Genomic DNA, 16,455 nt, shown 5'->3' on the forward strand with positions numbered 1-16,455 from the left:
AAGTGTTATTTACCCCAATGATACCAATGAAAACTACAAGTCGCCACGCAAAAATCTAGCCCTGCTTTGCTATATTTAATTCAGGCAGCTCAGAGGGCATATTGTTTTTTAGAGGGCATATCCTTTCTGATGCAGCTCTCTCTATCATAACTCTGGGGTAACTGTAACTGGCACAGCTTCTAACAGTAAATACCATTGGTGGCAGTTGAACGATGGAACTGAGCACGTGTGACCACCTCAGAGATGTTACTGAGGTGGACAGAGGAATAAGGAATACATCAAACAGCAGGTGGAGCTATAGCAATAGATTTTATTGAATAATTCAGTGCTTATACAATTTTTTTTTAGATGCAATTACAAAGTATTCAGACCCTGGCATGAAAATTGCAGGACAACCCCCGTTAAAGCGTGTTTCCTTAAATAACAGGTACATGGAGAACGGAAGCAGTTTGCAAGTTAAATCAAGTCATTCCTGTAAGTAAAGACATCTCCCGTCTCAGCGCTGCAACACTCGGTGTTAACCCTTGCACTGCCTATCGCATGCTCAAGGATTTTGAGACTCTGACTGCTGGTAAGTTACTTTTATCATTGACATCATACTGATAAAGAGTTTCTGAAGCGTACGGAACTACTAAACAGCATTCCACATACTCCTGAGAACACGCGTGTACAGAGCTGGGTTATAAATATGCATGTATACACAGCTGCTGTTGTCAAACACATCTGACAGGCACTCACACTTACAGCTGTCATGCTCATATTCACCTGTCTATAGCACAGGGACAACTTGTACAGCACATATGGTGGAGTCACAAGCCTCCCTCTCCGGAACAGATGACTCCATTCATTTCATTGTCTAACCCTTATCTAATGAGCTTCTACAGAAAAACACTATACACCAAATGGGTTGTAAATGTTACACATATGACACTGGCGCTAGAAGGAGGAGGCGTGAACTTGGTTTGTATCAAACAAATGCCAGCAGAAAGATCCAAATCTGTAGATATTAGGGCATAACTAGCGATTTTTAGTACAAATTCCTTTAATCCAGCACCAATGGGACCTGAGGCATGGGTTAACAAATATTCTGGATTCTGGAAACTCACCTGTAATGAAGGAGAAGCTTCAAGAATGATGTTAACAGCAAATATCCCGACTGATTGCCTCCACCCAGTGTTCTGCTTCTGGCCTTGTGAAATGTTGCATTAGGGTCCATTCACACGTCCATGAGTGCTTTGAGGATCCCGCAAAACACGGACATCGGCAATGTGCGTTCCGCATTTTGCGTACCACACATCGACGGCACTTAATAGAAAATGCCTATTCTTGTCCGCAATTGCGGACAAGAATAAGACATGTTCTATTTTTTTCGGGATCGGAATTGCGGACCCACATTGTGCGGCCCCATAGAAATGAATGGGTCAGCAATTCCGTTCCGCAAAATGCAGAAAGAAATTGCGGACGTGTGAATGGACCCTTATACCGTTCAATCCTGGAATTGTCTGGATTATTAGAATAACACAATATGTTTTGGCCTAAATCTGCATGAAAACCGTACTCCATGCATGTACAGGGGCAGACTGGTCATAAAACCTACAGGGAAACTTCCCAGTGGCCGCCTGAGCCCTACTCATTAGTGATGAGCGAATTATTGGAAAATTCAATTTGGCTGCTACGCTGAATTTTACGAAAATATTAGCTTTGTGACGAATTACTTAGTCACGAAGCGCATTTCTTTGTAAGTAGTGGGGACAATGACAGAGAGCGGTGATTGTGCCACTTCCCGTCATTGTACCCCTCAGATGCCACATTCATAGCGGATTGCAGCATCTGACAAAAGTGACAATATCATACTTACCCTCCTCCATTATATCGCCAAGAGTTGGCCACCTCCATCTTGATTGAAGATCCAGAGTGAAATCTCGCGTGGCCAGTGTTACGTCACAGCTAACAGGATTTTGCCCTGGATCTTTACTCAACATGGCAGCAAATGGATGAGGTCAGTATGATTTTACTGCCATTCAGGGAAAATCAATTTGTTAACACGAACCATGAGGAAATTCGGGTTCGCGGCTAAACGAATTTTCCCTGAAATTCGGATTGAATTCCACTTTGTCAGGTTTGATTCGCTTAACACTGCTCAACATGACCACCAGCCATGGTAAGCAATGATCTGACCCCCCCCCCCCCCCCCCCGACTCCTGAATTAAACTGTTTTGCCATCCTAGGACTAAGGGTAAGAGGACAGAACGCGGTAGCTGGCACTGGGCAGCACAGAGGGGTTTTTTGGGGAGGTATTTTGTGAAGCACTGTGGTATTTGGTTCTGCTGGGATGGTATAATGTGCCGCACTATGGTATTGCTGGCCTCACCTACTTGTGTTGACCCTGCCTCCTGTCAGTTTGGGCCCCACTACAAAATAGGGCCACTTTATGTTCCCACTTTATGTTCCCAGTCTGTAAGGCCTCATGCACACGACCGTTATTTTGGTCCGCATCCGAGCCGCCGTTTCGGGGGCTCGGATGCGGACCCATTCACTTCAATGGGGGCGCAAAAGATGCGGACAGCAGTCCATGTGCTGTCCGCATCCGTGGCTTCGTTCTGCGGCCCCGCTAAAAAAATATAACATGTCCTATTCTTGGCCGCGCTTTGCGGACAAGAATAGGCATTTATATTGCCGGCGCCTGTTCCGTTCGGCTTCCGTTTTTTGTGGATCCGCGGTTTTCCGCGGAAAATGGCACGGTCGTGTGCATGAGGCCTAAATGGGATTCCCAACCCTGTTCACATGCATCAACAAACTTCTATGTGAATGTCTTGCTGCAGGGCTGAAAAAATCATGGAAATAATGGGACGTTCCTTACTTTTAAAGTAAACGGCGAGGATTAGCCCCATTAAATGACCCATGAATGAAGGATTAATCAAATTTCACTGCATTATGACCTCTTGTATGATACAGTATCTTCCAATAGTAACCTGTAGGCATTTAACCCCGCTAGGTGAAACTGTAATTCAAAATGGTGCCAATAGCGCTGTCGGACAAGCTGTTATTCAGATCTGTGCATCAATGGGGGTGAATACGATTAATGTAATCAGAGACAGGTAAGTGATTATGGCTCATACATAAATAACGCCATATATTGTTAGCCATGAAAGGCTTCCTTACAGAAAATATCAGTAGTTCTAATCCAAGATAATGGCAGTTATACTGTATATAGGTTACTATGGGGGAGATTTATCAAACTGGTATAAAGTAGAAGTGGCTTAGTTTCTCGTAGCAACCAATCAGATTCCACCTTTCTTTTTTAGCAGCTCCTTTGGAAAATGAAAGGTGGAATCTGATTGGTTGATATGGGAAACTAAGCCAGTTCTACTTTACACCAGTTTGATAACTCTCCCCCTATATATTTCTCTGCAGACCTCATGACAATCAGACAACACTCAGGAATATAATGATGAATTGTACTAAATGACAAAGTTAGCTCTGCATTGCCAAGTAATGCTGCTACAGCTGTATTTGGAAGTAGTATTTTAGCCCTCGAGATTTACATGTGCACAAAAAACCATGGGGTATTTTATTAATAAAGCGTCATTTTCAAAAATGACATTTTTGAACATGCTTTGAATTTCTCAGAGAATGTTGTATGGGCATATCATATGTAAATCTGATGCAAGCAGCCCTATTTAGAAAACATCTACAATGGGCCTGAATAGGTAAGTGTGTTTGATAGGTTGGGCTCTGCACGTCTAGAAGGCAAGGCATCAATAAATCATAAGATGATTCCAGTTTTGACTATTTTGTGGCTTTTCGTTTACGTTCATGTTTTATGTTCACGTACAAAAAGGTTAAAAAGAGAAAAGAAAGCAGAAAGTAAAATCATTTTCGTGTCATCTTGTCAAACGCTGCCCTCATGTGTCCAAGAGTGAAAATTACCCTAATGCCAAACAATTTACTCTCCGCTTCCTAAGGCATCAATACTACAGCAGATTGATTTATTGACAGAACTATTAGAGGGTCTGTGCGTATGACACACAGTTAATCTATGTGGTGTAAACCCAATACTATGCTGGTCGTATTTCGTGTGGGTGTTATAATCGGCCTAGAAATATGTGATCAGAATGCTGTAGGACAAACAACATGTGATGAATTGTAATGACCTATGCAGCAAGCCACAAAAAGATATAATACAGGTATACCTTATATGACACACACTAGAAAACCAGAAGTTACATATTACAAGATTGACCTGACGTGCATTTTTATTTGTATAGGATTTAAAGAGCATCTGTCATCACCAGTAGGGGAACAGTCAGCTGCTGTAGATCAGTGCTTGTCTGATGATATCTCTGAAAGCTCCATAGGTGCTGGCAGTCTGTAGAAAAAAGGCTTTATAAAATGCTAATTCTCCCATGCCGCAACCCCAACGCTGTTACAGACAGGCCAGGCAGTGCTTTCCCAGGAGTGCTTTTGGCACATGTGCAGTAAAGGGATGGAGACTGCCCATCTGCTGGGCAGTCTCCATACCTTTACTGCACATGTGCTGAACACGATCCCACAAGATTTCAGGGATTCACTACCTGGCTTGTTTGTCACATTGGTGGGGTTGCAGCTATTATAAAAAGCCTTTTTTCTACAGATTGCTGGCACATATGGAAATACTGGAGATATTATCAGAGTCTGCAGACAAGCACCGATGTACAGTAGCCAACCTCTCCTACTGATAAGTGATGACAGGAGCCCTAATGACCGGGCAATTTTAAATTTTTTCATTTTCATTTTTCATTCCCAGCCTTCTCAACGCCATAACTTTATTTTTATTTTTCTATTCACATAGTCATATATATGAGGACTTGTTTTTAGCAGGACAAATTGTACTTTTTTACTGTACCATTTACGGTGGCATACAGGAGTGATCTGTACTTTTCAGTTATACTATTTTGTTCATTTTTTATTCAAATTTTGGGAGGTGAAGAAACCAAAAAAATGGCGAATCAGCCAATTAAACTTTTTTCCATTTTGATATATGGGATAAATATTTTATATTTTAAAAGTAAGAGCATTTTTACATGCAGCTATGCTCATGATGTTTATTTTTTAATTCTTTATATATTGTTATTTTTGGGAAAGGGGGTAATATTTATTTTTTTATATTTTTAAAAACTTTTTTCTTGGGTCATTATTTGGCCAGAAATCTAAATAAGACCTAACCCTAAGTTCAGACCTGAGCGTTTTACAGCGCGTTCCTACGCGCTGTAAAACGCTCAACAAGGAGAAACCAATGATTCCCTATGGGAATGGTTCTCACCTGGGCGTTTTACAGCGCGTACAATAGCGCTGTAAAACGCCCCGACGCTCAAACAAGTTCTTGAGCTTTTTTGGGGCGTTTTGTCGCGCGTTCCCGTACATAGATATTCGGGAACGCGCGACAATGTGTGTTCGCTTGTCTCTGTATGCGCGATTGTAAACGCCCGTACAATCGCGCATACAGAGCGCTCCTTTCTGAACGCTCAGGTCTGAACCCAGGGTAAGAGTTGAAGGACTTGCAGTATCTACCTATTTAATACATCAACCAAAAGTACCAAGAGCAAGTAAGGGATTTGGAGATATTATTTCTCCTTAAAGGGGTTGTCACACCAAAAATATGCTACAGTTTTCAAACCAGCACCTGGATCTGAATACTTTTGCAATTGTATGTAATAAAAAATTTGCATAGCCACTGAGTTATTTTGTAAAATGTATCTGTAGTCCCACCTGCTGTTAGTTTGTTAGATTTTTTCCTATTTCTATGTCCTGCTCACAGAGATGCTGCACATGCTCAATTTCATCCTTCAACTACCTCCTGAGCTGTGATAGGCAGAGAGCTTCAGAAGAAAAGACATGCCCCTTTAGCTGCAGCAGAAAAGACACTCCCCCTAAGCTGCAGCAGAAAAGACACTCCCCCTGAGCTGCCAGCTTGAAATAAATCTAGCAGAACAATGAATGTGGAGATCTCTGGATTCATGTGAGGTATAGGGCATGTTGTCATATACTATATAGGTCCATGTGAGGTACACGGCAGCTTGTCATGGACTATATGATGTCTGATTTAAATTTTTTACATTAGTTATGGGATAACCCTGTTAAAAAGGCAGAGCATTTACTTATAGGATAGCTACCTTAACCTTTGGTGGCATTACAGGCTTAAACTTGTAAAAAGCTGATTTGCATATTTTTTTCTTCCCGGAATCCCAGAGGAGCGTTGTCTGAACTATAAGACTTCTCATGCCAACTAGGTGTCACACCTGTGACAGGTGGTAGAAGATCTGAAAGACTGGCTGCACATCAGTGATCTGACAGCTTCTTTTGGTTTCACTTTGTCCATGTGTTGCTGGGATGTCCACACCTCCTTTTCAGGTGTAGCTCATGTGACCATTACTACTCCCTTCTTAGTCTGGCTTTACCCATCACTCCTTGTGGTTGATAGCTCATTCTTGTTGCGGATCGTTTGGTGTCTGGATCTCGGCTGAGTTCCTGCTTTGCATTTACCCGGAGTTAAGTGTCTTTCCTTTTTGTATTGTGTTTATTTCCCTGTCTCTTGGTAACAGACCTGAGGCAGACTCTTGTTCCTTCAGCTGGGAAGGACCAGGTCGTCTGTGGCCCAATCACTATCTTCAGGGCCTTCTAGGGTGAGCCAGGCTTAGGTTCCTGTGGATGAACAGTCCTACCATCGGGGTCTGTTCATTCTGTTAGCAGTCAGGGCTCGGGTTGGGATTTATTAGGTTGTGAACTTTCCCCTTTCCCTAGTTTGAGGGCCTGGTACCTTCTCCCTCCCTTTTGTATTAGTTCCCCTCCCACATTACGCCGTGACAGTAGGCATTTTTCTTAAGGTGAAATAGTACTATTCAAAATTCTGACCAAGGCCAGTACTGATGAGTGTCTATCACCCTGAAATAGCTGTCTGCAGATGAGTTTCTGGCAAACTTTTCATCCAAATCATGTCTCAAGGCCTGTTTAATAGGTCAAGCATTGACTTATAGGATTGCTACCTTAAATCTGGTGGCATTACAGGCTCAGCTTTCTTATCCTTTTGGAAAAAAACGATTTGCATATCTTCTTCCCAAAAGCAAGTAAAGAGGGAAACATAATGTAGTTGTGCTAATAACATCCCCAAGTTGATCAAGTCTAGTGGTAAATCGATTAACTGGACACCATAGATATCTGGAAGCCTTTCCTTTTCCCACTAGACACCAGAGATCTTTAGAAGGGTTTTCCAGGATCAGGATAGGTCGTCAGTATCAAATCAGTGGGGATCTGACACCCAGCTGATCAGCTGTCTGAAGGAGCAGCGGTGTAGGATATTGCAGCGTTTGCATATTAAACTTGAATAAGACAAAGCTGCACCTCCACTACTAAGTAGATGGCATGCAGGCAAGAAGAAGCTCTCTCATGAGTGTGGTGGACTTTTCAAAAAGCTAGTCGGAGGCAGATTCTGAGAGTCAGACCCCCACCAATCTGATATTGATGTGCAATAGTTTTGAGGGAATTGAACTTCGGATCATAGAACCAAACTTGATTCATTCTAGCACTTCGTTTTAATGCTGTATGGAGACCAATCTCTGTACAGCATTAAAATGTATTAGTATGAAAAAATTGCCAATTGTCTCTTAAGGACTATTGCCTTTCAATGGGTAAGGATTATATAATCGATTGAACTTAACCTAGGTATTATTTTCCAGCTTATGAATTATGCTACTGGACACATAAATACCACTCCAATGGACCCTTTCTGCCAAGGATGGAATAACATTTAGCATGTGAAATTGGAAATGAATTTAAAAAAGTCTTTATGTTTCACATTGTAGTTGCTACAACAACCCCCATTATTTCCTAAGTGCCTGCATTCTATGATAGGCACAGTCTTACTTCTGTAGATGAAGTGGATCAGCACTCACTTTTTGATGCTAATAAATCTTTACTTTATTGCCATAAACAAAATCTAGGCATGTGTGACACTTTTCGGCTAAACAGCCTTTTTCAAACAAGCATGTCACGTTATACAGCATGGTACATATATAACAAAAAGAGGTATATTCAAGACAGAGTCCAATTATAAAAACATTCCCCTTAGGGGCGTATACCCCCTGATTTGTTCTATAACATGTGAGATAGACCCAATCAGGGGTATATATGCCCCATAGTGAAGTGTCTTTATACTAGGTCTCTATCTTGAATATGCCTCTTTTTGCTATATATATATATATATATATATATATATATATATATATTAGATATTAAGCCCGTTACAATAACGGGCACTAGAATGATAGCAAGGGAATTTGACTACATTGTATTTCTTGTTTTATTTTATTTTTGGCAAAAAATATTTGGGCAAGAAGTCAAAAGTAAAATGCTAATAAAAATAAAATGGAACCGTATATATCACAATACAGTAAGTATAATTATTATTGCCTTAATGTAAAACTTTGTAGCAATCTGCAATATACAATATCAGAAGCAGATATTCAGGAAAAATGTTGTACTTTTTTAACTCTTGAAAGATTTCTTGTAAATATTCTGTCTGAATTTAGCAACAGTTTGCCTTGTTCAGGATCATCTACAACCTTTACAACCACATCTGACAAAGTTCTACTGCGGGCACTGTGACTGGTGTCTGAGACGGCTGACACTGACTGGTGGATGAGACTGCAGGCACTGTGACTGGAGGCTGAGACTGCTGGCACTAACTGTTGGTGCTGAGAATGCGGCAGTGGCTGTGACTGTTGACTGCGGCTAATGGCTGAGATGACTGTCACTGACTGATGATGCTGAGACTACTGGCACTGTGACTGGTGGCTGGTGGCATTGACTAATGGCGGAGACGGCTGGCACTGACTGGTGGCTGAGACGACTGACACTGAATGGTGGCTGAGAAGGCTGGCACTGACTGGTAGCTGAGACTGTGGGCACTGTGACTGGTGGCTGAGATGGCTGGCATTGACTGGTGATGCTCAGACTGCAGCTGTGGCTAAAACTGTTGACTGCGGCTAATTGCTGAGACGGCTGGCACTGACTGGTGGTGCTGAGACTGCTGGCACTGTGACTGGCGGCAGTGACTGATGGCTATGACGACTGACACTGACTGGTGGCTGAGACTGCAGGCACTGTGACTGGTGATGCTGAGAATGCGTCTGTGGCTGAGACTGTGGCTAATGGCTGAGACGGCTGACACTGACTGATGGTGCTGAGACTGCTGGCACTGTGACTAGTGGCACTGACTGATGGCTGAGACAACTGGCACTGACTGGTGGCTGAAAAGGCTGGCACTGACTGGTGGTGCTGAGACTGCTGGCACTGTGACTGGTGGCACTGACTGATGGCTGAGACAACTGGCACTGACTGGTGGCTGAGATGGCTGGCACTGACTGGTGGTTGAGACGACTGGCACTGACTGGTGGCTGTGGCTGGTGGCACTGATTAATTGCTAAGACTACTGACACTGATTGGTGGCTGAGACTGTGGGCACTGTGACTGGTGGCTGAGACAACTGGCACTGACTGGTGGCTGAGATGACTGACAATGACTGGTGGCTGAGATGGCTGGCACTGACTGGTGGTACTGAGACTGCTGACACTGTAACTGGTGGCACTGAGACTGCTGGCACTGTGACTGGTGGCTGAGATGACTGGCACTGACTTGTGGCTGAGACTGCGGGCACTGTGACTGGTGGCTGTGGCACTTACTGATGGCTAAGATAACTAACACTGACTGGTGGCTGAGACTGCAGGCACTGTGACTGGTGGCTGAGATGGCTGGCAATGTCTGGTGGTGCTAAGACTGTGGCTAATGGCTGAGACAACTGGTACTGACTGATTACTGAGATGGCTGGCACTGACTGGTGGCTGAGATGACTGGCACTGACTGGTGGTGCTGTTGCTGGTGGCACTGTATGATGGCTAAGATGACTGACACTGACTGGTGGCTGAGACTGCAGGCACTGTGACTGGTGGCTGAGATGGCTGGCAATGACTGGTGGACTGGTGGTACTGAGACTGTGACTGTGGCTGAGACTATTGACTGCGACTAATGCCTGAGACGACTGGCACTGACTGATGGCTGAGATGGCTGGCGCTGACTGGTGGCTGAGACGACTGCCACTGACTGGTGGCTGAGATGGCTGGCACTGACTGGTGGTACTGAGACTGCTGGCACTGTGACTGGTGGCACTGAGACTGCTGGCACTGTGACTGGTGGCTGAGACGACAGGCACTGTGACTGGTGGCTGAGATGGCTGGCAATGACTGGTGGTGCTGAGGCTGTGGCTGAGACTGTTGACTGAGATGACTGGCACTGACTGATGGCTGAGACGGCTGGCACTGACTGGTGGCTGAGACGACTGGCACTGACTGGTGGCTAATACTGCTGGAACTGGGACTGATGGCTGAGATGACTGGCACTGACATCGCTGGCATTGACTGGTGGCTGAGACTACTGGCACTGACTGGTGGATGAGACGACTGGCACTGACTGGTGGCTGAGACTGCAGGCACTGTGACTGGTGGCTGAGATGGCTGGCAATGTCTGGTGATGCTAAGACTGTGGCTAATGGCTGAGACAACTGGTACTGACTAATTACTGAGATGGCTGGCACTGACTGGTGGCTGAGATGACTGGCACTGACTAGTGGTGCTGTTGCTGGTGGCACTGTATGATGGCTAAGATGACTGACACTGACTGGTGTCTGAGACTGCAGGCACTGTGACTGGTGGCTGAGATGGCTGGCGGACTGGTGGTACTGAGACTGCGACTGTGGCTGAGACTGTTGACTGCGACTAATGCCTGAGACGTTTGGCACTGACTGATGGCTGAGATGGCTGCCGCTGACTGGTGGCTGAGATGACTGACACTGACTGGTGGCTGAGACGGCTGGCACTGACTGGTGGTACTGAGACTGCTGGCACTGTGACTGGTGGCACTGAGACTGCTGGCACTGTGACTGGTGGCTGAGACTGCGGGCACTGTGACTAGTGGCTGTGGCACTCACTGATGGCAAAGATAACTGACACTGACTGGTGGCTGAGACTGCAGGCACTGTGACTGGTGGCTGAGATGGCTGGCAATGTCTGGTGGTGCTGAGACTGCGGCTAATGGCTGAGACAACTGGCACTGACTGGTGGCTGAGATGACTAGCACAGACTGGTGGCACTGTATGATGGCTAAGATGACTGACACTGACTGGTGGCTGAGACTGCAGGCACTGTGACTGGTGGCTGAGATGGCTGGCAATGACTGGTGGTGCTGTGGCTGAGACTGTTGACTGAGATGACTGGCACTGACTGATGGCTGAGACGGCTGGCACTGACTGGTGGCTGAGACGACTGGCACTGACTGGTGGCTAATACTGCTGGCACTGTGACTGATGGCTGAGACGGCTGGCATTGACTGGTGGCTGAGACTAATGGCACTGACTGGTGGATGAGACGACTGGCACTGACTGGTGGCTAAGACTGCTGGCACTGTGACTGATGGTTGAGACGACTGGCACTGACTGGTGTCTGAGACGGCTGGCACTGATTGGTGGTGCTGAGACTGAGGCTGAAACTGTTGACTGCAGCTAATTGCTAAGATGGTTGGCACTGACTGGTGGTGCTGAGACTGCTGGCACTGTGATTGGTGGCTGGTGGCACTGACTGATGGCTAAGATGACTGACACTAACTGGTGGCTGAGACTGCTGACACTGTGACTGATGGCTGAGATGGCTGGCACTGACCGGTGGCTGGGACTGTGGGCACTGTGACTGGTGGCTGAGACGGCTGGCACTGACTGATGGTGCTGAGACTGCTGGCACTGTGATTGGTGGCACTGATTGATGGCTGATACGACTGCCACTGACTGGTGGCTGAGACTGATGGCACTGACTGGTGGTGCTGAGACTGCTGGCACTGTGACTGGTGGCAATAACTGATGGCTGGCAGTGACTGGTGGTGCTGAAACCACTGGCAACAACTGGTGGCTAATCCTGCTGGCAGCAGCAGCTGCTGTGTGTGTCTGACAGGACTGTAATGGCGGTGCTTCCGTTTCATGTAATGGCGTCGCTCAAATTGACACAGCACACCATAATAACGGCGCGCTGCTGTGAGATGTCCAGGTGGCATGTAGTGCACCGTGTGTTCATTGGCTGGCGGCGCACTGATGTGGGCGGTCTGGGTGGCATGTGGAGCACTGTGTTTCTATTGGCCGGCACGCCACGCATGCACACTTTATTAATGGGCACACACACATGGACACAGCGCATCTTGAAAAAGGTTGATTAGCCAAAACACATCACATCTGTATGTACTTTGTTTATGGCAATCAAGTGAAGATTTATTAGCATCAAAAAGTGAGTGCTGATTTATTTCTTCTACTTGGATGTATGGGCTTGCAACCCAAGATACTACCACCTTCTTCCAGAGTGCCGACTGTTCTTCTAGTTAAAGGATAACTGTCACACTTAGACCCTAATTTCAATTTTCATATATGTAGTTACTAATTACATGATATTCCAGAATCAGTTACTATTAGACTGACTTGCCCCATATTTATTAAGATTCAGCCCTTAGCAACCAGTCTGCATAAAACTGTAATTTCACTATTCAGTTAAGATGGCGCCATTGCCCTCACCCTGAGGCTAATCCTGCCTGCCCTCACTAGCCAGTAACAATAGCCCCCCAAAAGTGTCAGTAATCAGAGCCCTTCCCCTAAAGGGTTAATCTCCTGCAGCACAAAGGGGTCCTCTTACCACATGTTGTTTCATTTATACACTGAGCAGACGGCAGATCTCCCTTCCCTGGTCTGCGCTGCTTCCACTCTGCATTGTCCCAGTCTGCTGAGTGAGGGAGCGTCTGCCAAGCGCAGGGACATGGAGAAGTGCACACAGCCCAGGCACTGCTATCAGCTGCTGGGGAGGACCTGGCTTTAATCATTTACTTACAGTCCCTGGCTGTCAGTAATCTGACCTTGCACGCTGCTGCTTCTGCGTCCTCCGTCCTTCAACACATAGACGGACCATGCATAGCAACCCTATTTTAAGCACAGGTAAAAGTAGGCAGTACAGGGAACAAAACTGTGGAATTTAGGGGTAATTGAGTACACAGTGAAAAGTTTAAATAGGGCCACCAAGGAGAGATTAATCATCACAGTCCAATACTCCCCAAAAAAATATGACAGTTATACTTTAAATCAAAGACTCTGGAGGTGGTCAATAATGTGGTTATTTATTTAACTATTTCTGCTTTTCTACTCAAGTATAAAATTGACTTTATGCTGCTCAACTTACTGTCTTTATTTTTTTTCTATGTATTTTGAAGACCTAATGTGGCTGAACTGAAGGGGAAACTATTGTCTCTCGGTGCCAGCTACGTTATAACTGAGGATATGCTGCAGAAACCAGAAATGGCAAATCTATTTAAGGTAATTCTGAACACAGTTCTCCCTGTATATTTTCTAGATTCCATTTACAGCTGTAAAGCTTCGGCAGTGGCTGGCTTTTAGTACAGGCTTGTAAGTAGTAATCAGAAGTGACAGTATGAAGTAATTATCAATACAGAGTACATTGCTGTATGAACCTAGCTGGCCATGCTTTCATCTTTTTTACAGGTGGTTGAAAGGCCCAAATTAGCTCTCAACTGTGTAGGTGGAAACAGTGCGGGAAATCTCTTCTGCCATCTCAAGTAGGTTTCATTTACCCTGAGTATATAAAATGTGCATTACCAATAAAAACAACTATGGTGACTTGATTGCAACCCTGCCATAGGAGATTATGCGCTAGGATTTGTTTGAGAAATAGATAAGAAAGCAGGCTGAAACTGAAGGCTGGACAATCCAAGTCCGCTAGCCATTTCTAGGATATATTAGGCATGAAACTCTACATTGTCTGCCCATAGAACTCTGTTTTATTTGGATTGTATACAGGGCACTATGTCTGTATACAACACATTATGAAAGCATTTCTACCTAGGGCAAGTTTTCTAGAAAATGTAGCAAAGTAGTGACCACCTACCCTATGTTACTGCAGGACGTTTGCTAGGTCCACAATAACCAAGAGGACTTTTAGCAGTTTTCTGTGGAGTTCAAATTCTTTACTATTACTTGCTGATTTCTCCCCCTGGTGACAGTCACCAAAAGGAGAGACAAAGATCAGACAGATACCAGGTGTACACAATGGAATCTCTCTCCTGGTGCTTCCCATAAGGTTCTTTGTATTTACCATGAAGCCTGAGGGTCCACACCTTACATAGGAAAATGTATTTACCGGTGTATGACAAGACATTAAAGGCTATGTACACCCTTGGGGGCAATTTTTGTTTATAATTGCACTTCACTCATTTTTGGCTAAAAATCATATTTTTAATTGACCTTTATTAAAAATATTGAGCCATTTTGTCACAAAGGGTTAGCTATTTTTCTAAGGCCTTTTGCACACAAACATTGTGCATTGGGAACCGCAATTTGCTGTCCCCAATGCACGGGCAACGTCCATGTGGAGGCCTAGACGGATCGAGACCCATTCAATTTGAATGGGTCCGTGATTCGTCCACACTGCAAAAAAAAAAATAGAACAAGTTCTATTTTTTTGCAGTGCGGAGGCACGGACAGAAACACCACGGAAGCACTCTGTAATGCTTCTGTGGGGTTCCCATCCATGCTTCCGTTCCGCATGTCCGCGATTGTGGACCCATTCAAGTGAATGGGTCTGCATCCTGTGATGCGGAGTCCACGCGGGCTGGTGCCCGTGTATTGCGGACCCGCCGTATGCGGGCTGCAATACGGCTACAGGCACACAACGTTTGTGTGCAAGAGGTCTAACTGTGTGAATCCTATTTTCACTTTGTGCCAGTCATCTAATAACTTATCTATAACCTACTAAAACACTAATTTTAAGCCATATTCTTATCAGTAAGATAAGAACTGTTCTATAATGAGAGTTTATCATGTCAGAGAGCAAAGATAAGGAGCCTGTCGGCTCCTAGTCTGACAGTTAAAGACAGAAAATCCAAAGGGTGCTACTACAGCATGTCAGCTATGTACACAAAAAAATTCCATATTTTTAATAAAGACCAATTAAAAAATGATTTTTAGCTCAAAATAAGTACAATGCAATAATAGAAAAAATGCCCAAAGGTGTATATAGCCTTTAAATTATTACAAATACATAAAATAAAATACATGATTTGTACCGCTGTCCCTAAAAAGACTGCTGGATTAATGTGTTCATCTTTCCTTGTAGTCTGTAAAAATCAAGGTTAGCAGACAAACATTCATTTAATCATAAAGTCCTAAAAATGGAGTATGGTTAATAATTAAGTACAGTTAGCAAAACCCATGTTTATTAACCACTTACTTTCTTTCACACCTGTCACAATTTTAGACAAATCTCATCACTTAGAGGGAACTTGTGAAATTGTATTCAATCAGCATGTTATAGAGCAAGAGGAGCTGAGCAGATTGATATATAAATTTGTAGAAAAATTGTATATTGTATAAATTTTAATTATTTATTGAAATCCCTGTTCTTTCAATGCTTAGGAGTCCAGGGGTCGTTCCACCTCAATTATTAACTGTCATATCTGTGTACACGCTCATGCAGGGTTTGTCAATTACTAATAAGACTCAGTCACTTTAAAATAATTATATATAGAGCTCATCTACAACCCTAATCTGCATGCACCCTGATGAAGTTTTAGATGAAACGAATAGGTGATGATGTAAGAAGCCATCATACACCACTCTCATGTCATTATCATGCGAACCATGGCTGATCCCCCCCCCCCCAAATATACAATAGCATTGCTTAAAACACCTTACATAAATACTTAAAAGGGTTGTCTCATCTGAGACAATGGGCGCATATTGCTAGGAAACTGGCTGACCTGTTGCATGTGCACTTGGCAGATGAAGGCATCTGTGTTGGTCCCTTGTTCATATGTGCCCGCATTGCTGAGAAAAATTATGTTTTAATATATGCAGATGAGCAACAGGAGCATTGCCATTACTCCCAGAGGTCCCATGATACCCGTAGATTAAATAGCATTTCATATTGACAGATCTCCATAATAGTTTAATATCATTATAAAATGCCTAAATTATGAAGGGGTTATGGTAAAGTCCTTGGCGGTCTAGGCCAGTGAAGGTGTATATACTCCACTGTTGTTATTCCCATGGGGGTCTAGTTCTTAGAATTCCTCTAAGGAACAGGGTCCCTGAAAATTTGCCAAGTTTCCATTCACTAAAAACAGTATTGTTTGTACCATAGGCTCTTCCAGGAGGGGGCAGTATGTGTTATGTTGTATGCATGTTGCTGACAGAGGTTTCCATGTGGAGACACAAATGAAAATCTAGCATAACAGGCAGCTACCCAAAGACAAGACATTATTTGTAATAGAGCTGCTCTTAGTTACACGGGGACCCTGGGCAAAAACGATTGTACATGTCCTAGAGAA

The 16,455-nt window shown here is 44.2% G+C and overlaps 1 protein-coding gene across 1 annotated transcript in view; it reads left to right on the top strand.

Moving 5' to 3' along the window:
• Positions 1-16,455, top strand: part of LOC122934432 (enoyl-[acyl-carrier-protein] reductase, mitochondrial-like) — a 111,804-nt gene that overhangs the window by 84,545 nt on the left and 10,804 nt on the right. Inside the window, exons 4-7 of the mRNA XM_044289889.1 lie at positions 428-571; positions 2,996-3,098; positions 13,324-13,426; positions 13,613-13,686. Of these exons, the coding sequence (XP_044145824.1) occupies positions 428-571; positions 2,996-3,098; positions 13,324-13,426; positions 13,613-13,686 (424 nt within the window). The remainder of the gene's footprint in view (positions 1-427; positions 572-2,995; positions 3,099-13,323; positions 13,427-13,612; positions 13,687-16,455) is intronic.

Source organism: Bufo gargarizans, chromosome 4 (assembly GCF_014858855.1).
Source record: "Bufo gargarizans isolate SCDJY-AF-19 chromosome 4, ASM1485885v1, whole genome shotgun sequence".
NCBI classification, from domain to species: Eukaryota; Metazoa; Chordata; class Amphibia; order Anura; family Bufonidae; genus Bufo; species Bufo gargarizans.